Source organism: Carettochelys insculpta, chromosome 2 (assembly GCF_033958435.1).
Source record: "Carettochelys insculpta isolate YL-2023 chromosome 2, ASM3395843v1, whole genome shotgun sequence".
Classification (NCBI taxonomy): domain Eukaryota; kingdom Metazoa; phylum Chordata; order Testudines; family Carettochelyidae; genus Carettochelys; species Carettochelys insculpta.
Genome location: NC_134138.1, coordinates 253,613,340 through 253,640,575, shown reverse-complemented (window position 1 = coordinate 253,640,575; position 27,236 = coordinate 253,613,340). Strand labels below are relative to the sequence as shown.

The following is a 27,236-nucleotide window of genomic DNA, read 5'->3' as shown; positions in this document are numbered from 1 at the left end:
TTTTTCAATGTAACTGCCAAATGGATGGGTTTTGGGTCCCAAAAGGAAAATGCAATTTCTGATTTATCTTAAGAAAGAAATGTGAAAATATGTAGCAAGAGAAGATTTACAGCTGGACAGATTAATGTTTGGCAGAGCCCCAATTACAGCGACAGAAATTTAGAAATTCAGTCTGACTTGCAGGCCTTAACATTTTTCGTAAAAATCTGCTTGTAGCTTTTAACAGCCTACATAGCTCAGTGTTCTTAAAGCAGCAGTGGGGGACGGAGAGGGAACCATACACAACAAAATTTAATTTAAAGCATAGCAACTAAGTGGATTATTTGCATGCAAATGTTACCAGAGAAAGAAACTACATCAAAAGATGATCAAAATATAAATTTCTCATGTCAGAAGGCACAGAAAATCAAAAATACAAACCACCACCACTCTGGAAACAATTATTAGATCAGCAGTCATGCAGCCTTGAGAACATAAGGACCAATATTGCTGTCCCTGCAATAAAACCTAAGAGAGTAGTAACCAGAAATGTGCAGCAGCTATTACAATGCTAACATAATGTTAGGATGCATAAAATGGGACTACAAAATAACAATGAAAATTATGAAGCCATAATAAGTACCAACAATACGTTCTCACCTAGGCTACTATGTTCAGTTCTGCTCACCATATCACAAAAAAACAGAAAAAGAAATGATCAAGGAATGGGTGATGAGAAAAATTAGAGGCTTGAAAGATTTTCCACTTAAAGAAAGAAAAGACTGGGATGAGTCAGTTTAGGAAGGAAGCATGATGATGGAGATGTACAAACATGTGAATGGAAGATGTAAATCAGACAGACTATCCGATTACCCTCTGAGAATAAAATAATTAGGGATCAATTTCACACCTCAGTCTAGGTCTTAAGATTACCCTATCACTACACCAGAGCAGACAAAGATGCTGCACTGACAAAAAAAAAAGAAAAAAAAAAAAAAAAATCAACCTTCGAAGTGATAAATTAAACAGGTCTCCCTTTTTCCACAACAGTCAGAGACTTTAAACACACTCAGGTAAGTTAGGAAGAGGCGAAAAACAAGAAAACTTCACACCTGTAAGAAGTCATCTGTTTTTTCAGCTCTTGTGAAAGTTAAGAACCACTGTATTCCAAGACAAAGTTAAAATCAGTATTTCTTTTTCCTAATGGGGAACAAGTCAGGCTCTCAAAAACATATCAGTCACTCAAGTTGACTTTCAGGTTCTCATGCCCCAGTGTTTGGATTGCACAGACTAATTTAAAATATTTATTCTAGAAATAATGGTCTAATAGAATATTAAGAAAAAGCTGGTTTAAAGTTTCGGAAAAGCTTATATTTGTAAAGTAGCACTATCCAGTGAAAGGGGACCTGACAGTATCCCTTAAACTTAAGCCTTGGAATCTGCCAAGCAAACAGTTTCCTGGGGTGCAACATTCAACCTATGAACTATGTGAAACCATTTGTGAACTGAATTACAAATCTTGTTCCAACTCATGCGATTATACAGTACTTCCACTTAACACCACACCCAAAAACCAAGTTTAAGAGAACCTGCCCAGAAATTAACACCATGTGGCCCAGAGTTCCACTGAATATCATGGATGGGTGTGGGATAAAAAACAGAAGAAACAAGAACAAATGAACAGTCAGACCCCATCTATGCTAACAAGTTTTCGGAAAATCAGGCCCTTTTCCAAAAGATCACACAGCACGTCCACATGCAAAATGCGCTATTTCGATCCAGGACTGAAAGAACGCACCTCCTCTTCCAGAAGCCATCTCTCTCTCCCCCGGATCAGGAAGAGCACCATCTTTCAAAAGACTCTTTCAAAAGAAGGTGTGTGTAGCTACGTCGTGGCTCCCTCTTTTGAAAGAGGGGTCTGCCATGGCGCGGGCCAGCTGGGGCGCACGGACGCCCTGGCCAGCGCTCCCTGAAGGGCTTTCTGGACACACAACCCCATCCATGGGGTCTCCTGGCCTGTTCTTTCAAAAGAGCATCTCAGGCTGTGCGGCCATGCTCTTTCCAAAAAGCAGATATAAAGATTGAGCCGCTTTTGATGTATGGATGAGATCTATTGAATGATTATCTTCTTTCGGAAGATCCCTGTAGTGTAGGCATGACCTCAGAGAGCAAGAAAGTCCAGCAGTAACCTGTAAGCACAGTATGGCACCGGGACAGAAAAAGCACTTACGGGTCTGTTGGGCTCAAGAGGCTTGGTGTTTTTTAAGTTAAGAAACTACTTTTTGGTTTCTGACTCCTGCATCCAGAGAAAGACTTAGCACATTCCTTCAACCAAAGAAGACTGCATCAAAGAGAATACTAGAGTCCATCAATGTCTACTTCCAAAGGGAACATCCCATGGCCCTGAAATTCAACTAGCCACTTGGGTATTACTCAGGTAATAAAGCGAAAACTACAGCGACTGGGGGGGGGGAGCACTTTTTTTTAAAAAGCCCAAAACAGTTCACTCAAAAGTTAAAGTTTTACACAAAACAACTGCTTAAAACCAGAATGTTAAATATTAAATAGTGATAAGTCATGCAGTTAAAAAATTAATCATGATAATCACATTTATTTTAATATTTGACTGTTTTCTACATTTTCAAATACATTGATTTAAATTACAACAGAACACAACTTTACAATGCTTACTTGATTTTTATTTCAAATATCTGCACTCTAAAATACATTTTTCAATTCCTCCATTACGAGTACTGTAGTAAAATCTGTATCAAAGTTGAAATGAAATGTATGATTATGTAGTGAAAAAACTGAATTCAAAAATTAAACAACGTAAAACATTATAATAGCTGCGGACAATCTAAAGCCTGCACACAGCCCATCAGGATAATATGCTAGCAGGTCATAATATTTTGCTGAGATGGACTATTTGCAGGCATGGAACCCCTGCCATTCACAGTGGTCACAGCTCCCCATTGCTGGCTAATGGGAGCTACAGAAAGCAAAAGGCCATAGGGATGTGCTGACTGCCACTTCCCGCAACTTTGATTGGTTGGGAATGATGAATCTGGGCCACTGAGAACTGCAGGGGAGGGAGGGGCATGCACACAGATGATCAATGTCAGCAAAATGTCTTGCAGACTGCCAGTGGATTACCCTGATGAGGCACGTGCAGGTCACATGCTGCCCACTGCTGCTTTAAAGCATACAAGTCCACTCAGTCCAACTTCTTCAGCCAATTGCAAAGACAAACAGGTTTATTCACATTTGCAAGAGACAATGCTGCCTGCTTGTTTACTATGTCACCTAAAAGTGAGAACAGGGGTTCACTTGGCACCATTGTAGCTGCAGTCATGAGACATTTACTTACCAGATGTGCTAAGGATTCACATGTTCCTTCATGCTTTATCCATCATTCTTGATTACATGTGTCCATGCTGAAGACCATCCAAAGCAGTATGGAGCAAGGAATGTTCCTTTTCATCATCTAAGTCAGATGCCACCAGCAGAAGGCTGATTTCTTCTCTGGTGGTTTAGTTTGGTAGTTTCCACAATGCAGCCCTGTTCTTCTAAGACTTCTGAAAAAGCGTTCCACATCTCCTCCCACTAAGATTTGGGAAAGCATGTCAAATTTTTAAACCTTGTGACAAGTGCTGTGGCTGTCTTTAGAAATCACACTTGGGAACCTTCTTTATGTTTGTCAAATGGGTTCTTAAAACAAACATGCTAGGTTATCATCTGAGATTGCTGATATATGAAATATATAGCAGAATATGGGTGAAACAGAGCAGCCATACAATTCACCCCACAGAGTTCAGTCACAAATATAATTAAACAACTAATGCATTAATGAGTGTCATCAGCATTGTGGTATGGACTTTGGAATGGTGGCCGAAGCACAAAAGGGTGTAACATATTTAGCTTACATGGCACTTGAATACCATGCAATGCTGCCTACACAAGTGCCATGTGAACATCTGCTCTTTCAAGTGACATTGTAAATAAGAAGAGGGCAGTATTATCTCCCATACATGTAAACATATTTGTTTGCTCAAGCAAATTCCAGAGCAAGAAATAGGACTTAGTGGACATGTAGGCGCTATGGTTTTACACTATTTTGCTTGAGTGCAGTTATGTAACAAAAAAACTACATTTGTATGTTGCAATTTCAAAATACATGGATTGCACTATAGTACTTGTATCAGGTGAAGTGAAAAAAATACTGTCTTCATTTACTTTTCTAGTGCAAACATCTGAAGAAAAAAAACCGTACTGTACACTGTTCTGTGTTGTAACTGAAATCAATTTGAAAATGCTGAAAACATCCAAAAATACTTAACACATTTGAAACTGATATTCTATTTAACAGCACAATAAATCAAGATAAATGTTTTCAGTTATTTGTGTGAAGCAACAGTTATTAATCGACAGCCCTAGTTAATGCTTATACAGCATTATGGTTTTGTAATGACATGAATCTCTGAAGGCTTCAAAATCACTGAAATTCTATTCTTCTTGTATTCAAACCTTTGAAAACTAACACACAAAGCAAAAAAAAAGTTACAACACTAATTTATATTGCACATTTTACTTCTTTCTGTCGTTGGTATCAGGATAGTAAATGTATTTTACTAAAGCAGTAGGTTTGACATCATGATGATGATGATGACCTCAAAAGGCCAATTGGGGAAAAAAGAGAGGACTTTCAGGTGCAGACAGTGCAGTTTAAAAAGGTTAAAAAAAAAAAAAAAAACTTTCTTTTCCACCCCCTTCTCCCACAAATCCCAACTCTGCTAAAATAGTACGTGGAGATTTTTGTCAAGCTGAAATACTGACAACAAGAAGCTACAGAGAAGAAAGTACAGTAAACCCTTAAGATAGGCACAACTAAGTTGCGCTTGTCTTGGGTTAACGCAACTGGCGCCCCGACAGAAGCAGGGAAACCACTCCTGTCAGGTGCAGCAGCTGCTTCTGTCAGAGGCACAGCCAAGAGTCAAGCTGCCACCCCTGACAGGAACAGTTTCCCAGTCCCCTCCACTTGCAGAGCCAGGAAACTGAGCAGGGCAAGGATTGGAGGGGAGCCAGGAGCCAGGCTGCCCCGGTTGCTGGCTCTCTTCCACTGGCTGGAGCCAAGAAACTGATCAAGACTGCTGCCCTGTTCAGCTTCCCCTCTCTGCAACTGGAGCAGGGGGACCAGGAAACTGATCAGCTTCCTTCCACTCTCTGAGCCAAGAAACCGACCAGCTCTGGTTCTCGTCTCCCCTCAACTTGCACGAAAATTCAAGTTATGCAGGGGTTGCAGAAACACAACTCTCACATAACTCGAGGGTTTGCTGTACCCATGGTAACTAATCCAGTGTTAGAGAGACTAGGAGAGGTGAAAAACATGATCTATTGCCTGGGAGGATAAAATTCTATAGCTGATATTTTGTTTTACTTTAAAACAATCTGAGAGCCACATGCTAGGGCATCACTTGCATAAAATGTTGGGGCCCAGTGGTTTAATTTTTTTTTTTTTTTTTTTTTTTAAAAAACAGCCATTTTGCATTTTAAATCATACATATAATCCAAAGGGAAAGCATTACGAGAATGAGTCACTAGCAGAAACCACACTTTGAAGTGTGCTCAGGACTACATACGCACAGCAAACACAGAGCAGCAAACCTCAGAGCTCAACTGACTCAGTTTGCAGGGCTCATGCTGCATGGATAAACATAGCAGCATACAGGCTCACGCTTAGGCAGGATTGTCTGCACTGTTATGTTTAGCCCCCTCCCCCCCATAGCACAAGCCCTTGGAGCTGAAGTCAGTTGACCTAGCCTCAGAGTCCATGCTGCTGAGCTGTTTTCTTATTCTGTTTTTGTTTTGCAGTGTAGACTAGCCCTCTTCTCTTTGAGTACCTTTATTTTAGAAGATTAAAATCACCTTGAAATTAACATCACATATCATAGCTGGACTGAGCTCTTAAAATGCACAGCATAAGAAAATGTATCAAGGAACATTTTAAATTAATTCATAGATAAACCCAGATGCAGTGTCTGTATTATTGACAAAATGTTTTAGTATTTCTCTTCAGCCTGCATCAGCAGAAAATTGGCCTATATATAGCTAATTGCTGCACAGGTTTAATCGCTACCAAAAAAAAAAAAAAAAAAAATCAAACTAGGCAGGGGTATTGCAGGAGGAGTTGGAGACCCTTCCCAAGAACCCTGTCATTGCAGGACATGGACTCCTGCCTCCCATCTACCCAGCAGCGTGAAGAACGTAGAACACTGTATACAGCTATGTCTCTGCAGCTTCCTCTGCCCCAACATGCCCTCACCCACACTGGTAGCAAAGCTAGTTCACTGTTCTCTCTCCGCCTCACACCCTAGAGCTGACTCTTCTTTGCTCCATCACCTAGGGACGCTTCATTGTAAGAGCAGCGGAGCTAAAGAATGACCATCTGGTGGGATCTTTTCTTGCTGTCAAAAAACAAAAATCCTATCACCCCACAAACACTGCTGAGATTACACTTAAAAACTTCCTATTTTTTCAAACTCTCCCATGTTTTCGGGGGATAACGAGCCCTTGGTGGGGCACCTATTCTTCCATTTAGCTCTATTTCACACTTGTCTGAGAGCCTCTTTCCTGGACAACGAGCTGGGTCAGAAAACCAGGCAGGGACTAGACCATGGTTTCCCAAACGGGGGGGGGGGGGGGGGGGGGGCATGCCACCCTGGGAGGGCATGAAGATATTCCAGGAGGGCATGAAGTAACCCAGCCCCCCCATCATTCACCCCACCCAAAGAAAAAACCAGCCTTCGCTTCCAGCTCTCAGCCCCTGCCATTTTACGTGGACAACCCAGTGCAGCTGCTATGAAGAGCAGGCAGCCAGTGAAGACCCACATGGAACTAGCTGCCTCTTGCAAAGGAGAGCAAGTGTGGGTTGGGGAGGACGACAAGAATGGGGTGAGATGGGGGCTGGGAGTGCCTAGCTTGCAGGACGGAGATGGAGTGAGTGGGGAACTGCGGGTGGCTGGCTTTGGGGGAAGGGAAGGGAGGGGCTTTTGCAGGCAGGTGGCTGGCCCTGGCACTGTGGGACTCTGTCAGCTTGGAGGAGCAGCCCTGGCAGCAGAGGGCTCAGGCAGGTGGGCAGCTGGTGAAGGTAGCTTTGGCCACTGGCACAGGGCTCAGGCAGCTGGCCAGCTGGGGCTGCACCAGACACCCATAAGTGGCCAAGAAAAACTATTTGTACTTATTTTTAATTTCAAATAATGTTTGTGTTTATTTTAAATTACTAATTGAACTTTTTGTTGGGGGGTGGTTGGATGATGGTAAAGAAGAGGTAGGTGAGCATGAGGGTTTCTGAAAAATTAAAAGGGGGGCAGGATGCCAAAACATTCAGGAACCACTGGCCTAGACTGTTACACACAAATGTTGATTCCTCAGCAGAATAGCAAATGTACTTTTGAATTCTAAGGACTTTTCCCCAGACCACCTTTGCTACAGATTCCTGTCCAGATACAACAAATCCTTGCCCTAAGCTGCCAGCCATTATATAGCTGTGTCTCCCCTGCACTATCATCCTCTTCCAACCGATAAGTTTTCTTTGCTCCTGCTTACTTTTTAACATTTCTGAGTGTAGCCAAGTCTCTCAAACTTGAGTACCTCCAGTGAATGTCAGGGAGCTGATGTTTGTACGCTAAAATCCTCAGACAAACACTGAAGTTGGAACCTCCTTCCAATCCTTTGTATTTATTCATAATCCACGGTGAAAGCAACAACCTACCCCCCCACCCCACCCACCCCCCCACCCACTTTTTAGGGTGGGGGAGGCGCATGTTATACTAGAACAGTGTTGGGTGGAGTGCAGGGGGTTCTGGGCAGAGGTATGGAGTGGGGGGTCAGGAGGCCGGGGTTGGGATATGGGGCACTGTTCCCTCTAAGACTTTTCATCCATGAGGACACTGAGTTTTGTCTTGTGCACTAATACTGAGGTCACCTGTGCTTGTTCAGATGTGTGCCACCATGGCACCGCACCCATCAGCTACTAACAGAGGCGTTTCTAAACAGGCTTGTACACACATACTACGCGAGAAGGGGGAACCCAGCCCCCACGACCCACACACACACAGAGGGCAGAAGGAGCAAAGCCACGCAGACATACACCACTCAGAGGGAACAGAGGACCCCAGCCTGCCTACACCCATGATAACAGAAGTCAAGAAGGGAAACTGCCCCTGGGCCAGCCCTCCAACGGTGGCTGGGATCTCCTGCTCCCTTTGAACTGACACACAGAGCAGACCAGAGGCCATAAGAGCACTGTGCCTCTCTGCCACTCCACTACCTTGGGAAGGAGCCTGAGGGCTGACTGCCCTCAGTCCTGGCCCTTCCGTCCTTGGCCCCATCCCTTCTGGGGGCATAACTCTGGGCATCCTCCCACCTCGCGCTGGAGACCAGCAAGGCTCTTAGCCCCACTGCTTCCTCTACCAAAACCTGAAATGAAGTCCCCGAAAGTGTGCACAAAAAGGCAGGCCAAGAAATTTCAACTTAAGGCTACTACTGCATCCTAAACTCATCCCAGGGAGTATCTGTAGAAAGCTAAAGGTCTGTGTGCTGCTCATTTCGAAACTATGACCACCATGAAATATGGTTCCTCCTAGTAAAACAAAAAAAGTTACTTCAAATCCCAATATAAACAGAGCAGAAAAAGTGTATGATATGGATTTTTTTTTAAATCTATTTACCCCAGATCCCTAAATAGCCTCCTCAGGGACTGAACTTACAACTCTGGGTTTAGCAAGCCAGTACCCCTGAGCTATCCCTCCCCCAATCTCACATATTAGGTAGTTTATCTTGCAATAAGTGCACCAAGTCCCCAATTTAGTTCCTTTGATCATGGTGACAGAAGTATTTCAGAAAAAAAAATGTTGCTCTAAAATTAATATGCAGTTCAATTTAACAGGTATATACCAAGAGAACATCTTTTCAGATGGAAATAACTAATGTTATTTAGTGTTAATGGAACTTTGAGACAGGTAGAAGATTCACAATAACATCTCCCTTTGCTGACTAGGGCAGCCAAGCTATGATCAGATCTGCCAAGAGAAGGAAGAAATAGGTATGAGAATGGAAACTGAAGGCAACCATTGCCTACCTTTAGTCCACACTGCCACTTAAGTTACTTCACTGAGGGGTGTGAAAAATAAAAAAAAAAATTAACCTCCTGAGCTATGTGACTTACCTTAAACTACTCCAATGCTACACTGTAGTATGTCAACAGGAGACGCTCTACCAGTGACTTACCTTCTGCCATTTGGGGGGTAGAGTACTGAAGCTGACAGGACAGCACTCTCCCATTGACTCACTGAATCTTCACCAGACCTGCTAAATTATCGCCACTGTGAGAGATACAGTAGCACCAATTTAGCATGCAATACGGACAAGCCCTTAGAATTAATGGTACAATACACAGTATACTTCAACAAAGAGTAACCATTTTCCTATGAACATGAGCTTCTGCTTATCAACACAATACTAGCCATTGTTTCTGGGATTTTCAGAGTGGATTGTGGCCACGGGATTTCTCTAAATTGGATTTCATTTTAAAGGGACAGATGTCGCTTAATCATGGTTGCTCAAACAAAATAATGGTTAAATAGTTGTACTGCCTAATCTACAAAGACTACCTTATACAATCTACAGAGAGACAGGCACAAGCCAATGGTTTGAGCGAAGAATAGCATAGCAAGAATGTGTGAAAATTCCAATCCCATCTCAGATACTGACTCACCTACATCATCTACGATACATTACTGAACTTCTTTTTGCAAAGTTCTTCTTGCCATCACAGGACCATTTTGAGTTGTAATTCATTTTTTGTAAAATACCTGGAGCACTACTTAAATAAGTCTCTCTTAGGACATGTCAGTCCATATATTATTGTCTGTCATACTACAGACAGCTAGCAGAGGAGAAGCAAGTGCACAGAAAGCACACTAAGGACTTGCCAGACACCCTCCACATCTGCAAGAGATGCAGCAAGGACTGTCACTCTCGTATGAGCCTTCATAATCACAGTAGACGCTGTGAACGAAGTCCTCAATTGAAACTATAAAGGGCGCGATCCATAGTCTATGCAGACTGAAGGATGCCTACTACTACTACTACTACTAAGTACCTGTATTATTATTGCATTATTTTTGATGCAAGCTCTCTTTAGATAGGAAAGTAGGCGGTTCTTTTTTCATACAATGTAGTTTGCGAATTCCCCTGAGCAATAACCCTTGATTCCAGTGCATTAAGTGTCATATTGTCACTATCTTTGCTTTCAGTAAAGCGAACTTCTCTACTAGCCAGCTTCAACAGTGAAATACAGGCATTATGATCTATTTCTTTAATCAGCTGGTTACATGAAAATTCAGAAAAATTATCTCCAGCAGAACATACTATTGTAAGCAAACTTCTTATTCCCAACCTCGAGTAGTAGTATCTTCTGAACTGCTCACGCCAAACAAACAATCTGTTCCATCTTGCATCTAGCTGCGAAATTCTGAGTAAGTTTCCCAGATCTCAAGCAGAGCTCTATGTAAGGTCAAAAGCTTGTCTCTCTCACTAACAGAAACCGCTCCAATAAAAGATACTACCTTGCCCACCTAGCCTCCCTAGCAGCCTTGTACCAACATGGCTACACTAACATAGCATCCATACCTGAAGCAGTGGTTCTCAAATTTATTTAATCGTGCTCCTCCTCTGCATGTCCATACCAGTTTGTCTTCACCACCTGTGCCCGACAAATATATACACCCATGAAAAAAAGCACATGAAGGTCATTAAGCATTAAAAACAGACAATGATTCAAATGGAGCCAATGATCCATTGTAATAAAATAAAAACTGCAATTATAGTGGATGTTTACTATTAAATGTGCATACTGCTGTGACAGAATCCCCAGGCTACAATCTGGAACTATGGGACCTCTGTGCTCCCTTCTCTCTCCATCCTGAGTGGTCTCTCACACAATGCTGTGTCAGACACAGGCAGGAAAACCCCTCCCGGAGCTGTCACTGAAGCACAAACATGTGGAACCTCACACCCAGCTCAACTGCATGAATCATACAGAGAGGCACCAGCCCATCATCCAAGCCCCCAGCCTTACGCTCCAAAATATACTATCTGATGCTGCTCAAGCCTGACTTGGACAGGGCAAGCTTACGAGTTAGTTTGCCACTATGTCAAAGGAACATGGACATGCATTAGCCATTGTAAGATGAGCTGAGATTCCCCATGCACTTCAACCAAAACCCAACTGTTTTAGGTAACACATAGAAGAGATTCATTCACTACAGAAAGACAAAGTAGCAGACAGATCAGAGTTGGTTACACAAGAAACAAGGAGAAATTCAGTCTAAATTCCACAGCAGGGTTTGAATATGACAGCCTCTCACCCTAATATATGTTACAAGGAGCTCACAGTTCTCGGTTCTCAGCCTGGAATCCATCACCCCACTTCAAATCTGTGTCTTCCTGACAGCTTTCCAGGTTTAGAAATGGCAAATGTGAGAGTGATGATGTCACAGTCCCTTTTTTGTATGGTCTACCGGATGCCACAAAGATCCTCCCTCTGCCACTGATTCAGCAGCCCCCCCATTGAGAAATATCATGCCCCCACTGAGAAGTTTCTTGGAGAGCAGATTCTTCTTGGACAATGATCTCTGACTGGCCACTTTGTCCCTACTGAAAGGCCAGACATGGGTGTCTTACTGCCACACAGCATACCTCAGTAACACATACTGTACTATTCCCTAACTTCACATCTAACGTGAGTACATACAACTCACCAGAATATTAACCCTCAACACATCAAGACTTCAAAAAAAAAAAAAAAAAAAAAAAATCAGACCCCACAAGGCATATTTTGTTCAAACAATACTATAAATCATATGAGAGTGACCACATTGGGGGTTCTAGGGTGCTGCTGAGAGGTAAAAAGGATCACAACTGCATCACAGCAAAAAGATTCAAGTACAGATAGCGGTGACTTGGTAGAATACTATGCAAGCTTACCAGGAATCCTTCAAAATGCACAATGCCATCTAGAATCAAATGCACAGCACCAAAAAAGAGCTGGTATGTCTGGAGTAAACAGCTCTGTTAGCTCCTCACTGCTATGGTTAAAATGTGCCTAACAGGGTCCACGCCCACCCCCAAAACTTCTTACCCCTAGAATACATTCCATACACTACAACCTGAGAATACATTCCAATTCCCCCAACTCCAAGACGGCCTGCTCTCCAATCTGAAAAACTCTGACACACACATACCAATAGTCAAATACTCATTTTAAACATCAGGGAATATTCAAACACATTTTGTACAGGAGGAATCAAGAAATAAGCAGGAAGTTTTCTTTATCTCCTGAATTGTTCCTGATACATCTTGACTTGGCCATTTAAGAGAAAGGTTTTGTATTTTTATGGTCACCAGTCTCACTCCAGGAAGAAAAGTTTCCCCACAGAACAAGCCACACAATTCACCCGATTTCTGCAAGTCAAAGTAGTGATCCACCTGACATTGCTCTCTTTTTTCAGAAGGAAATTAAATTACAATGGAATCAATGCTGGAAAAGGGCATCTCAATTTTTTATTGTGTTCCTTCTATGCACAACTTGTGTAGCATGAACAGCTGCTTCCCAGCACGTGACAGTAATAAATTCTTCCCTGAACACAGAGAAAGCAGGAATAAGTCAGACTACATTTCTATATCCATTAGAAAGCTGAGAAGAGATACCATGAACGCAAGAAAGATGTGGTAACTGCTGAATACTGATGTATGATGGCAAGCACCAAACTAGAAGCAAACTGGGATCTACTGATTTGCAGCTTTGCTCTCAAAGTTTCACTAAGTGGGAGATGCATTGATCAGTTTCACATCATGAAGTGGCAACAACACAGTTCTTTGAGCTAGACCTGCTTTTGAAGTATGGCAACACTAAAAGTTTGGTCTGCAATTCAGTTCACAATAGATGCAGTGAAGCACAAATATTCATCTGTTCCTACTGCTACTACAAACCTAAATTTAATAAGCAGCAGAAAATTCTGCAGTTTGCAATTTCCTAGGGGAGAAAAGGGTTCAGTCTCTGGCATGTTGTAAATATGTTAAATACTGCACTAGCTTTTACTATTAATTATTATGTTAAGGAAGAGGAAAATAAACAACTGACATCCAGAAAACTACTGGATTTTTTGCTTTCTGCAAAGGCAAAAAAGCTACTACTCACAACCTAAAAACTTTACACATGATCTTTAGCAAGGAGTTTAAGGAAAGGCAAAAGTTCATTTTTAATCTGAAGACCAGATCTACTCTAGAAACTTCAACCAACCAAACTGATTAAAGGTGTAATTTTTTGTGATATTTCTCTAACAGCAAAACCCTTGGTGGAGACAGACTGGCAAAAAAGGGATTTTTTAGTTCTTGTTTGTTTTACCAACATAGCTTAATTCATTAATACAATTGGTATAAATTATACAGGCAGATGATTTTTTTGCCCATATAAATTCCAATGGCATAGAAAGATTTAGCAACAGGTATAATATTATAGCTACGTAGGGCTGGTATACAGGTATGTCACACTAGCACTTTTGTCGGTATAAATTATGTCTCTCAGGAGCGTGAATAAGCCACTCTCCCAAGGGGCAGTTACACTGACTAAGTGCCTATGTGGACAGCACTATGTCAGCAGGAGAGCTTCTTCCATCACACCTTAGGGTTGGTGGATTAAATTAGCCAGGACAGAAGAGCTCTCTCTCACACTGGCATATATTAGTAACAGAGAGATCGCCTTGTTAGGCTGTATTCTAGTAAAACAAAACATAAGCAAAGTAGCACTTTAAAAAGACTAACAAAATGATTTATTCAGTGATGAACTCTCGTTGGACAGACCCCAGAGAGCTTAGAGTTGTAGATGCAGCAGCACCACTGTAAACTATCTATTGCAACCGCAGGCTACGTAGAAAACTTACATCAGAACAGCTGAGTCTCTCAGAGGTGCAAAAAGCCACATCCCTAGAGACGCTGCTATGCTGACCTAATCTTTGGTGTACGTAACCCCAGGCTGACAGAAGTGTTCTTCCAGTGACCTTGCTATCGCTTGGCAGATAGGTGAGTTACAGGAAAGAGATAACCCCTCCAATCGCTGCAGCAAATGTCTGCACTGAAGTGCTCCAACAACACATCTGCAGCATTGACCTAACCTCAGATAAGTCAGATTACCTGTGCAAAGAACTAGTGCAGGAGAGGCAGGTTAGTCCTCTAGAACTCAGGACCTCACTGAACCTACCTGAACTACAAGGGTTTATACTAGCTGAAGATCTGCCCCAGAAGGTTTATGGCTATGCTAATGCAGTAAACCTTCAATTTAACAGACCCCATTTTAACATACTTTGGAAATAGTGGATGTTGTCCACCAGCCTCCCCCCACCCATAAAATGCTGGCAACTCACCAGAGCCACTGAAGCCACCAGCACCACAAATGGGACCGCCAGAGCCACCGCTGTGGTTGGAGCTGCTGCAGCTGCTGCCACAGCTGGGGGTGCAAGAGCCACTGCTGGAGCCACCACGCATTCCTCCCACCAAGGGTGGGCCACATGCACAGGCAGGGGGCATGTGCTGACATGTTACAGGTTCAGATTTCATCGACTTTCAGCATTATCAAGCACCTCTTCCCCCCATTAGTCCATTAAATTGAGTGCTTACCATCAATTCTTTGCTAGTTCACAGACATGATATTTTACATCTCAAGAAAAAAAACAAGGATCGAAATGCAGAGTCCATAAGCACCCTCTACAAATGCAGGCAACGGTTTCTGAATCAGATTTACAGCTAGTAGCCAATGTCTTGAGTGTACTCCTAGCTCATGGTATAACTTGACCTAAACTGACTTCCCTTCTACACACAGAAATCTCTAGCTTGAGTTAAGTGATGTTTTGAACTCTAACTAGGCTGTTAATGGGCCAGGGTGGGAGTCCAAATGCTGCTGATGCTTCAGCTGTGCAGTGAATATGCTGCAACAGGCTATGCTCAAATCACCACAACCGCTCACCCTCTAATCCATGCATTCTGCATAGCTGGAGTGCTATTACACAGCATGCCACTCTCAGTCAAGCTAGGTTCACCAGAGTAACAAGCTAGCTATTCCAGCAAAGACAGAAACTTACGATTACACAAAGATAACTCTTAAGTACCAAAGCATCCAGCAGCACTGCTTTAATAGAAGTAATAACCAACATTTAACACAACTTCACATGCAAACGCATGCACACATACAGGTTTATAATCTAGATGTTAAATACTCTTGAGCCTAAAGTTTTTTATTTAAAACATAACATTTCCTTTTTGTTTACACTGCTTTGAAAAACTATGATCATGCTGATTAATTCTTTGAATTCAACAACAACAGCAAAATGTTTCAAAGCAAGAAATGTGCTCATCTTTTAAAGCTCCATTTTCATTAAATGTAATTATCAATCTACAGTAAGGACTACAAGTGATTGAAATTTAAATAAGAAAAATATGAAATTACATTTTAAACTCAAAAGACACCATTACTGGACACTGAATACTAAAATACTCATGTTGCAATACTGACCAAACAACCCTACACAGCATCAGGATTTCTCATTTACCTTATGAAGAGTACATTGAAATGCACAATATTCTCCTTCAACCATTCATGAGCTAAATTTTTGTGCTCTCATGAATCTCAAGGATGAAGTGAAATTCTTGAAAAGAAAGTACGTGATACTGTAACTAAACCAACAGTTACAGTAAGACATTCACAAGAGGACTAGTTTTAACAAGTGCATCTTGAGACTTCCACTTCTACATGTTTAGACATACATTTTATACTATGTGAATTGACCCAATTTCTGCAAATGACACGTGAGGAATGAGCTTTTAAATCAGGCTTTGAACAAGGTCCTGGTAGCCACTTGGCAAAAAGGAAGTAAAAAGGAAAAGAGCTCAGAGATGAGAGAGAGATTAAAAACAACACAAAAAGCAAGGGAAACAACACTAGCATTAATAGAGGAGAGCAGTATGGGTGCCAAGGCCAGGGCAGGAACAAACAAGTTTTAGTAAAGGCTAAGATGTTAATAATGTTTAAATGCATGACCTCCACAAAAAGCCATCAGGAGCTGCAAGATACAGTACTAGAAAGTCAGCAGAGGGCAAAGTGTCTCTGAGGCAGTACTGAAACCATGTTCCAGCAAAGAGCTTGGAAACACTGAACTATGCTGTCTTCCACTCGACATGTAAATATAAAAATTTCAGTCCCAGTACTTAAAAACCATATGGCTCATTTTTATGAAATAAGGAGGTTAATATGAGCAAAATTATGCTTTAAAACAAGTTTAGTCTGTAGTATGCAAGATCACATGCAGACATTTCTCAGGTACCCCACCGTTTCCTGTAAACTCTGCCACTGGGTGGCCAATCAGGAGAGATGCAGGTGCTACCTAGCTGATTAGCAGTGTGCACAGAGCTGGCACCATGTTTCTCTACTGGTGATGCATATCTGCATATGCCTCTGTACACGTAACACTTCCCCCCCCCACCCCCCCACATGGATGGAAGAAATTGGAAGGAACATAGCCCCTGAACAAAACACCCCCAGCTCAAACTCTACTAAGGCATTAGCAAAATGGCTTTTGGGGGTTTGGGTTTGTTCTTTCATGAAATGTGGCCCTAGATATTCTCAAGGTAACTGATAAAATACAACTATCAACTGTGTATCTTTGTGTTGGCTGGTTCTATGGAACAACATTATACATGAGACATCCTAAATATAGACATGGAACGCACGCAATAGTCAGTCACAGAAAAGGAAATATCAACCCCCTAACACTTGAGCTTTTCAATGTACAGATTTACAATCTACCCTCACACTGTCACTAAGTCCCAGTAACAACCAGCTAAAGTCAGAGATGCTTCAAGCCAAATCCTGCTACCCATTATATCTGTGCTGTTCTGCTGAGGTCAGTGAAATTAGAAAAAATGAAAGTGAGAGCAGGATATTATCCCCCAGTTCTGAAACAAACCAATATTCTCATTCAGTAACCCAGACATCTTATAAAACCTTACTACTTTTTGATGTTCTAACTGCCAATATATAAAGCCTCTTAATCCTCAGCAAGTCCCACACACCTGAGGCACACTATGTAATCTTAACTGAGATAGTCTCACAGGGTTACTATTTATTTATCCCTATTTATTTCCCAAATAAACTACTAGAAGAGTTTGTCTTTAAGCTGCAGAAAAATTAACATACCACAAAAAGAGTTGAATAGGTTTATATGTAATAACAGCAATTTACCACACTGGCACATTAAGTCATCTACTATTTTCTCTTCTACTTGTAGCCAGGATAGCGCTAGCTAAGTCTCCTGATGATGAACAACAGATGGGTCATTGTTAGCCGATGGCCAAGGATGTTTGGTGAGGTGCCAGCTATGCCCGTTTTATACCATCTGTGACTTTAACCACTAGGACGCACTGTCCCTTCGCGGCGGGCAGCCCGGGCTAGGCTGATGGATGCCCCAAGGTCCTAAACACCCATGACTTTAACTGCTAGAGCTCAGAGCCCCTTCGCAGTGGGCAGTCAACACTGACTGACAGGTGCCCCAATGGCAGCATTAAGAGCCTTTCCACACCCGTGACTAACTGCTAGAGCTCAGAGCCCCTTCGCAGTGGGCAGTCAGGATTGACTGACAGGTGCCCCAAGAGTTTGCCCCGTGGAGGCGGCACAACTCAACGCTAGGCTCTTAGTACTCTCACCTAATGGCCAGGCTTTATAGCCAAAACAGCTGAGGTTCTTTAATTGTGTTGGCTGCTTTACAGTAACCCAGAGAAACAAGTCAGGCTTATGCACCAACGGTTACCAAAATTTATTAAACTAGATTCTAATCATGTGGTTACAAAATTGCTAGTGCCTACTTATTTAAATGTATAGATGTTACACACACAAACAAGTTACAAAACTGAAGCCACGATCCCAAAGAAAGAAAACAAAGTATAGAGCTCTATTTCAAAATATGTGTACACTAAAGATAAGAGATCAGGTGTGGGTGCTCCTTACCCTCCTTGCATCTCTCGATTCCAGCGGTGCCAAGCCAGGATCGGTCACTCAATTCCGCGGAAAGACGACTAAGGGACAAGGCTTAGGGACCCTTTTAGCTGCAGAAGCCTTGGGAGGCTGTCACTTATCTGACCAGCAGATAGATAGTGAAAAGCACTCCAAAATCATGGTGCTGTAGGTCCCATACTTATACCTCTGTACTCCTTTATTCTCTTTCTCCTTTCTTATGCCAAATTGGGGCTGGTCTGTCTGGGCGACGCCAGCTCTCGCAAGAGTAGTTTACACTTGCAAGGGAGAGAAACAATAAGTTTCGACTACTGGACATTCCTTTTATTAGGGTAAATATTTTCCCACCTAGGATGTTGGTGTGTGTGCATCACGTTATTTAGTAGGGGCTAAGAGCCATGTCTGTCACAGCTTCTCTGTCTGCTGTGAGCCTAATCGTTGTATATGTTCCCAGAGGCACATTGTAGCAGCACACCTGTGCTTTCTCACAGCTTCAAAGGCTGTGCTGGAATTTATGTTAAGTGCCCTGTTGTTTTGGCTCCCTTGTTTTCCCCAGCAATGCTGGTCTGAGAGGGGGCTGGCTGTCTGGGTACAGTCATCCAAATTCATTTAGAAATCCTCAGCCTGTTGTCATAAACTTACCAAAGCAAGATTTTCATGGTTAAACCACTTCATAAACTTTAAGAGTTTCTATGAGCAGCCAGTCATTAAAGAGTGGACAGATGGCTTCGGAGCGCCATACTAAAACTCATCTTTTGTTTTCCAGCAAAATATAGCAGCAAAGCAGGCAACTAGTTATCATTCCTGTCTCTGTCTAAACGTAATCCAGCACCATGTTTAGTTACAATCACTCATCAGGGGTGTGGTCAAAGTTTTCTCTGGTCCCAGAAAGTTTGCGTACAGCCACCAGTCTTGGCTCTCAGTTTTCTGTGCTGCTATTTAGCTGTAATTTACTGCTACATGTCTTCCAAGAGCCCAGCAAGCAGTGTAAGTGTTGATAATGTTGCTAGACAATATTGACCTCTCATGGTTTGGCAAATACTCTTGTTCAACACTAGTCTTGTCCCAAGGGTACCACCCTAGAGAGGTTCAACTTGTATTCTATCACTCATGAAACCCAATGAATCCAACTCTTCATAGGCATGTGTTATTGACTGATGATCATAAAAAAGTGATTCTTGAAGTATTTCCACATTGCCATCACCTCAAAAAAACATTCAGAACAGAAGTTTAGTCTTCTAACTTGGAAGTCTGAACAAAATTTGTTCCCACTCAAACATTTCCAAAATTCCATTCAGTTATACACAGGAAAGTTCCTGATAACTTGCAAAAATGGTTGTTTTTGACAACACAGCATCACTTGCCTCTCTGAGGCAGAATTTCTATTTAAGACAATTAGAGTTCCCTTCTCTTCAAAAATTGCACAATCAGGTCTTGTAACTACTATTCATTGGTACTCCTTCATGACAGTTTCTACAACCGTTTGAGTACAGAGCACAAAACTAACAAACCTCCAAAAGGTTCTGTTTGAACAGGCTTCCCAAAAGCTCATTTATTTACTGGAACAAATTTCATCAACAAAATTAGGCCAGAAACTTTAAGAGAAGAATCTCTCTCATAGGATGGCCATATCATCTCCTTTATTTGGAAATGCCACAATAATCAGTTCTCACTGTACTTGAGCTTTTCCATTCTGGTCCTGACTTGCTCATTTTGCAAACTTTGGTGACAGATTAAACTCAGTTTAAGGAGGTACAATGATGTAGGGTAGTTTATTTTACAAAATTTGCTTCACCCAACCCTAAAAGCTAGAGTCCTATAAATCCTGATTAATGCAAGGAGACTGAAGGCAGACTTGCAGGTAAACAGCAGCAGCAAAAATATTGTGGTGAATAGGATGAATTGAGCTCCTGGAAGCATATTCAGTACTTGTTAAAAAAGTGTCAGTGAATTTGCATCCTCAGGACTTGAACATACTGTATCAGGCAGTGAAACTCTCGCTACAGTAACAGCTGGAGAGAAACAAGATAAAGTAGCATAAGTATCCAAACTGTTTATTTACAATAGTACCAGCTAGTTTGGATTTGTTTTCTTTCAAAAAATAAATAAATAAATGAAATCCTTGAAGAATCTGAAACATTTCCAGATCTGAATAGCTTTCAGGAATGTTTTGTGGATTGTGTGTATTTTGTAGGATTCTTGAAGAACCAAGACCTGATTTTCTCATAAAAAGAACTGGCCACAATACACACCTTCCTTGTTTCACATAAAATATTTTCAAGTTATTGAAAAACAGTCAAAAAAAAAATTACTAAAAATGCACTTTTTTGCTTTCTTCCATTGTCTCACCATATGCATCTGTATGCCAGAGAGTTTCAATCAATCTAAACACAGAAAGTGGATCCAGTCACAGGAAATAAGATTTCAGAAACATCTTATTACATTTTGTAATCAGTCTATCATCTTTGACCGAAGACCTCCAGTGGATTTGACTGGAAGACAACGTATATGCAACAGTGAGTATTTCAAATTACTCTCTTACCCATAATATGCCCAACTGTGTTCAACAAAGAGACACTACCTCACTCTTCATTTATCACTTCAGTGAAAACTGACGGTTCTGACCCTGAGCAAGGCAAGGGAGACAAAACCCAAAATGCGTTATATGCTCCGATTTGAAGACAACTCCCCAATCTGAGATCCTAACTTCATTTGCCACAATGTAGAGCCTGACACAGAGATGTTAAGTTTCCTATTATAATATTTATTTTTCCAGATTCCACTGGTCATGCATGGGGTCCTTTCACTTACTAGTACAGAAGCATCATGAATACACGTGCCATCAGCATTTCTATTGATCTGAACACTGGTCTAACCCAGCAGTTCCCAGCCGAACGTTTGCATGCCCCCACCCACCCCCAGCCAGAGGGTAAGCAGAGGTCATTTAATGTGTCTACACATTTGCAGTTTTACAATTGACTACGTAAAAAACACTAGGGAAGTCAGTACAAACTAAATTTCCTACACTGACTTGTTTATATTGCTCTGTATACTTTTCAATGAAATATAAATCACACTATTTATATAGCAATTCATTTTATAATTATATAGTAAAAATGACAAAGACAGCAATGTTCATTAATAGTAAACTGTGAAACTATCACATTTTTGTCTGATTTTGTAAGCAAATGTATTTAAGTGAGGTGAAACTTGGTACACGAGATAAATCAGACTCCTCATATGGGTGCAGTAGTCTATCAAAGATTGAAAGACACCAGTCTAACCAAATCATGAAGAGAATTCTTAACGAAAAATAAGCTGACAAGGAAAGTGATTTTGAATTTTCTGTATCGCCACTGCATTTTTAAAGAACTCTTCACACACACCCCTGCAAAAAAAAAAAAAAAAAACCAAACCTTTCACTTACAATTACATAGCAAAACTTAGACCTGAAATATCATGCAAAAAGGTGTTCACTGCTAATCCGGACAACACAGTCAGTCAGTCATTCACAATCAACAACTGGATCTCTCTCTCAAACCTGACCATTACACATTTTTCCTTGCTTACAGATTCTGTTAAAGTTCCAATTTTTCTACTATGGAAACAAAAATGTCTAAAAGACAACAGTCACAATTCCAGAATATAATTTCATTAAAAGAAATAGAGTAATTTTACCTCAGGTTAGGATTAAGAGCTAGAAGCCAGATCTCACCACTGGTTAAAGCTTAGTTTGAAAATAATCACAAGCTATGAAAAATATGTTGAAAGAATCTAAATGCATGCCAAAGTGACTTTTTTGGCTTTCCACCAAAAGTAATTTAAGTCAAACTATTGGAAAGTCAATGTTTCACCAATTCAGTTTTAAAACTATTCCAACTAATCAAAAACTAGCATGCATTAAAACCACACTTGAAAATGGGCCAGGTTCTGATTAACCAGAGCATTGAAGAGGATGTTTGCCGATTCCTAAACCAATGAGAATATAGTTTCCCATTAATATTCAGCAGGCTTCTCTGCATCTTGAAAAACAATGAGGAACCCTGTGATACCTTTAAAACTGAGATTTATTTTGGCATAAGCTTTAGTGGGCAAAACTCTCTTTGTCAGATAACTGGAGTGCATCTGGCGAAGTGGGTTTTACCCACAAAAGTTCATGCCCAAATAAATCTGTTAGTCTTTCAGATGCCACAGGACTCCTCATTATTCCTCCATTAATATTACAGAAAGACTATTCAACCACTCCATTATACCAATGTTTTATAACCACTGTAATGGAAGAAAATGTCACTGGAACTGAAGGTTGTTACATGATCAATTTCTCCCACTTGATAGCCATCTGTGTTTGTCCTTTGTGTTTTATTCCCACACCAAGATTAGCACTGGCATATATAAAGCAACAGATCCCCATTAGCCTACAACAGTTGATTCCACAGATGATCTTCTCTCCTGAAATTTGGATGCACTAACATTCACTTGTGAAATTCAAACAGTTGAGTGAACTGGAGCTGGAAGCCATGGACCACTGTAAACAGTGCCACAGCACTCCTTGCTGCATAAAGGGGGAGAACAGACATACAGCTCGTGCAAGTAGCAGCACTAGTCTTTCATTCAATGCCAAGGTGGGATAACCACAAAGGCCTCATATCAGAGAAGTGGGCTATCAGTTAAATAATGCCCTATCACAATGTACACGAATCCACACAAAGAACCCAATACTGAACTACATGCATGAGGGTGGGTGGGATCCCCCAAAAAGTTAAGGGGTGCAGGTGAGGATAAAAAGAGCTACGTCGTGACATATCAGCATGGGGGCAAATAAAGTTGTGTTGTGATGCACAGGGCTAGGAACACCAAAAGGCCTCAGAATTGGGGATGGAGACATAACAGCCCAAACAAACCCTCTGTCTCACCACGTATTTTTGCAACCGCTGAAAGAGCCGTGACCAAAACCTGGGAGGGGAGGGAAGAAGAGAATATGTTTCCCCTAAGGAGAGAAGCGATTAGATACTATACAAGGCAAGAGTGTTGGGGGGACGGGAGTTTCCATATCCCCGCCCCTTGAGCTTGTTCCCTCTGTGCCTGTGGGGCTGCCCAGAGGGGATTTCCCCAGCCCGTGGGTGGGGCGTAGGGGATTCCCCATGCTGCAGGCCGCTCCCCATCCCAGCCGTCCCGCCCCACACCTCCCTTACCGTCGATATTCTCCCGGTCGCTGATGTGCTGCAGGTTGCAGCCCGTGTCCTCGCGGCTGAGCTCGGGCTCGGGGCGGTAGGACTCCAGGCGCGAGTGGGCATTCCTGCGCAGCTTGGGGCTGGCAGAGACGCAGCAGGAGGTGGTGTTTCCCATCTTCCTGCGCCAGGCGCGGGAGGCTGCAGCGGGAGCCCGTCACCAGCGGTGGCGGCGACAAGCCATGGGCAGCAGCCAAGAGAACAAGGAGTCGCACAGGAAGAGGCTCCGGGCTCATCCACGGAGCGATGCCCCGAGCACGCCCGGCCCAGCGGAGGGCGCAACCGCTAAACCATCCTGCCCGGCAGGCGGCTAAGCCCGGGGCACGCGCCGCCCCATGGCCGGCGGGAGCCGAGCGCCTAGAGCCGCTCCCCGCCCGGCGCGCACAGCGGCGGCCCCGCAGCCCCGAGGCTGCCGCTCGAAAAGGTTCCGGTTCAAGGGGGAGGTAACATCTGCCCGAGGGCGCCACCTGCTGCCGCCCGGTCAAGGGACGCGGCGCCCCGGGAGAGGCAACGCAAAGCCCCAATCCCCGCGGCGGCGGCGGCTGCTCCCGGAGCCGCCGCCCGCCCGCAGCAGCGGCAGACACGCGCGGCAGTGGCACCGGAACCTCGCTGCGCGGGGCGGGAGCGCGCGGGGCTCCGCCCCTCCTCTTAACCCCGCCCCTTTTCTCTTAGGCCCCGCCCCGCCCGGGCTGGGAGCCGCCGCCGGTGGGAAGAGACCCCGGGCAGCCCGGACCGGGCCCCAGAGCGGCCCCCCGCGGCTCCCCGCTGGGGCACCTCGGGCGGCTCTCGCGGTGCAGGAGGTGGGGCGGGGGCGCCATAGGCCCTCCCTCCCTCCCCACCGCCAGGATCTCACGCCCGCCGGCTCCCAGGCAGCCTGGCCGCTTCCCCCTGCGCGCGGCTCGCGCGCTCTCTGCTCCCAGCCCTCAGCGAAGCGCAGCCAAGTTGCTTCCAGTTTTAGTTTCCGCCCCGGTCTCTCCGGAGGAGGGTCGCTGGAACGGTGGGTGCTGCCCTTGGGGTGCCCCCGCCGCGCCCGCGGAGCCGAAGTAAGGAGAGCACCTGGTGAGGGCAGGGGCAGCCTGGTTCTGCACAAACAAGGAGGACGGTGGCACCTTGAAAACCTGGGGGGGGGGAACACCAGCAAGGTGCCCCCCCCCCAGCCTGTGCTCTACCCATGCACCTCCTGTCCCTACCCCTGCTGCCTCCCCACCCACTGCACGTCCCCCTGTGGTTCGCCCTGCTTGCCCGGAGGGGCAGCATCCAAGAGCAGCCAGTACTAGGAAGCTCACACTGCTCTGCCCTGCAGCTCTGGGGCAGGGGTGGGGTTGCCCCTGCACTCACTAGAACTGATACCTGGTTGACTGGGAGTGATGCTGGTGGGTGCATCTGAGCCCCGTCCACCCCCACGCGATGCGTCTGTTAAAGATTAACCGTGTGATTAACCTGATGTTCATGCCCTAATAAATCAGTTAGTCTCTGGGATGTGAAAGCACTGCTTGTTGGTTTTGGAATGACAGACTAACACAGGCACCCATCTGAGACATAGAATTACAACATAAGCTTTCAGGAGTTGACAGTTCAGTGGTTTGCAGGACTCCCATTATAAAAACTGGTCCAGCAGCACCAGGCTAGAAGCTTTTACTTTTGCTGCTGAAAATGTCTGGGGGGATCCTTATGTAGACAAACATGATCCATTCATAGGCATGCCTTACACTTTACTGCAGAAGTTCAATCCCCTTGGGGCTTTAATTTAAAAAAAGTCTTCTTTACAGTAATTTTACTATGTCTTTAAATGAAACACAGATCAAAGATTAAAGTAATAGATCTGGGCTGTCCAGGTTGGCACAGAGCTCCAGGTTCAGCTTGGGAGTAAAGCAAGACTAAAGGCAGTTTTATAACACCAAAATCACACAGTTTGTTCTTATACTGTTTTTGCCCCAAATGACTCAAAGCTCACAAGAGCTTCTGTTGGTTTTGTTTGAGTGGGAAGGGGAGGGTTAGACTTATTTTCCTTCAACTCTGAACCAGAAAATAGGCCCATTATAATTTACCATTATTGATCAGACTATAGGACGTGGCCTTCTAATACAAATTACAGCCTCTGTTTGTCCTGCTGGCAACATCCATTCACAAATTATAAGAAAGTTTCTTTGGCAAATGGTATCCTAAGCCATCAGTTTCTTACATATTAATTTGCATAAAATTGTTGCCAGCCCTTCATGAAGGTGACAAAGATAACCCCCTAAATGTGAAGCGAGTGTAACCAGTGCAGCATTGTCTCCCTATCCCCCTTAGTTTCTACCATCATAGCTTTCCCAATCAGCCATGACTCTGTTTCAATGCTATGACAGATCAACATTGTTATCGCTATAAATTATTGTTGATTAATGTGCTCAGTGTGTAGCACACACTGTAGATTGCCAACTTTTCTTTTTTTAAATATCTCATGATTTATTTTATTTATTTTATTTCATTATCATGATTTCAGAGGTCTGATTCACGATTGTTGAACCTGGGATTGTCAATACTGATGGGAAAAGCCTAAACTTCTCAAGTATAGAAAGAGTTTTGTCTTGTGCTATTATGTGCTGTTAACACAGAGCAACAGTCTCATGAGATCTGGTATTTGTCTTAAAACCTCAGCTCCTGGCATCATGTGATTACATGAGATTTTCAGCTATCATCCTTTAAAAAGTACATTCCTGCACTTCATAGTTGTATAAAAATACTTCAACATACCCTAAAGGCCTATTTGAATACTTGAAGTTGGAAATATTGCAAAAGCACCCAAAAAGATATGTAATCTTTATAAATACAGAACTTGTCATGAGTTTCAAGTATCAGAGAGGTAGCCGTGTTAGTCTGTAGCTTCGAGAACAACAAGCCACAAGACGTCTTGTTGTTGTCATGAGTTGTTAGTTTACTTACCCAAAGGCTGTACTGTAGTGATATATCATTAATGGGAGCATCTTTCCTATTTTCTTTTGTTGGGAGTGAATGTCCTAAATAGTCTGAGCTTTATCCAAAGAAAAAGATATCAGTTTTTTTGGAAAAATGTTAGTTTGTGCACTGTAACACATTAGAGTAACATAGTAACAGAGAGGAAGCCGTGCTAGTCTATACACTATCAAAACAAAAAGCAGTCAAGTAGCACTTTAAAGACTAGCAAAATAGTTTATTGGGTGAGCTTTCGTGGGACAGACCCACTTCTTCAGACCATAGCCAGACCAGAACAGACTCAATATTTAAGACACAGAGAACCAAAAACAGTAAGCAAGCAGGACAAATCAGAAAAAGATAATCAAGGTGAGCAAATCAGAGAGTGGAGGGGTGGGGGGGAAGGTCAAGAATTAGACTGAGCCAAGTGTGCAGACGAGCCCCTATAGTGAACTTTCTGAGTCACTATGGCTACGTCTACACGTGAAGCCTACATCGAAGTAGCCTATTTCGATGTTGCGACATCGAAATAGGCTATTTCGATGAATAGCGTCTACACATCCTCCAGGGCCGGCAACGTCGATGTTCAACTTCGATGTTGCGCAGCCCAACATCGAAATAGGCGCAGCGAGGGAACGTCTACACGCCAAAGTAGCACACATCGAAATAGGGATGCCAGGCACAGGTGCAGACAGGGTCACAGGGCGGACTAGCGCTTCCGGGGCAACAGTTAGCCGCTCCCTTAAAGGGCCCCTCCCAGACACACACAGCCTGCACAGCACGCGGTCTGAGGAGCCATAGGCACACAGACCCCGGGCGCCGCAGTCATGGACCCCCAGCAGCAGCAGCAGCAGCAGCAGCAGCTAGAGGTCCACCCAGCCCTCCCGGCAGGAGCAGGGCTTGCCCTGACCCATGCCATGTGGGAGGCAGCTGAGCACCTCCTTGCCCCAGGGGAGGAGATGCCCCCAGGGCAG

The 27,236-nt window shown here is 43.3% G+C and overlaps 1 protein-coding gene across 1 annotated transcript in view; it reads right to left on the bottom strand.

The window, feature by feature from the left end:
• Positions 1-23,883, bottom strand: part of CCNY (cyclin Y) — a 197,351-nt gene extending 173,468 nt beyond the window's left edge. The window contains exon 1 of the mRNA XM_074985006.1: positions 23,293-23,883. Coding sequence (XP_074841107.1) covers positions 23,293-23,446 — 154 coding nt within the window. The 5' untranslated portion in view covers positions 23,447-23,883. The remainder of the gene's footprint in view (positions 1-23,292) is intronic.
• Between the last annotated feature and the right edge of the window lie 3,353 nt (positions 23,884-27,236).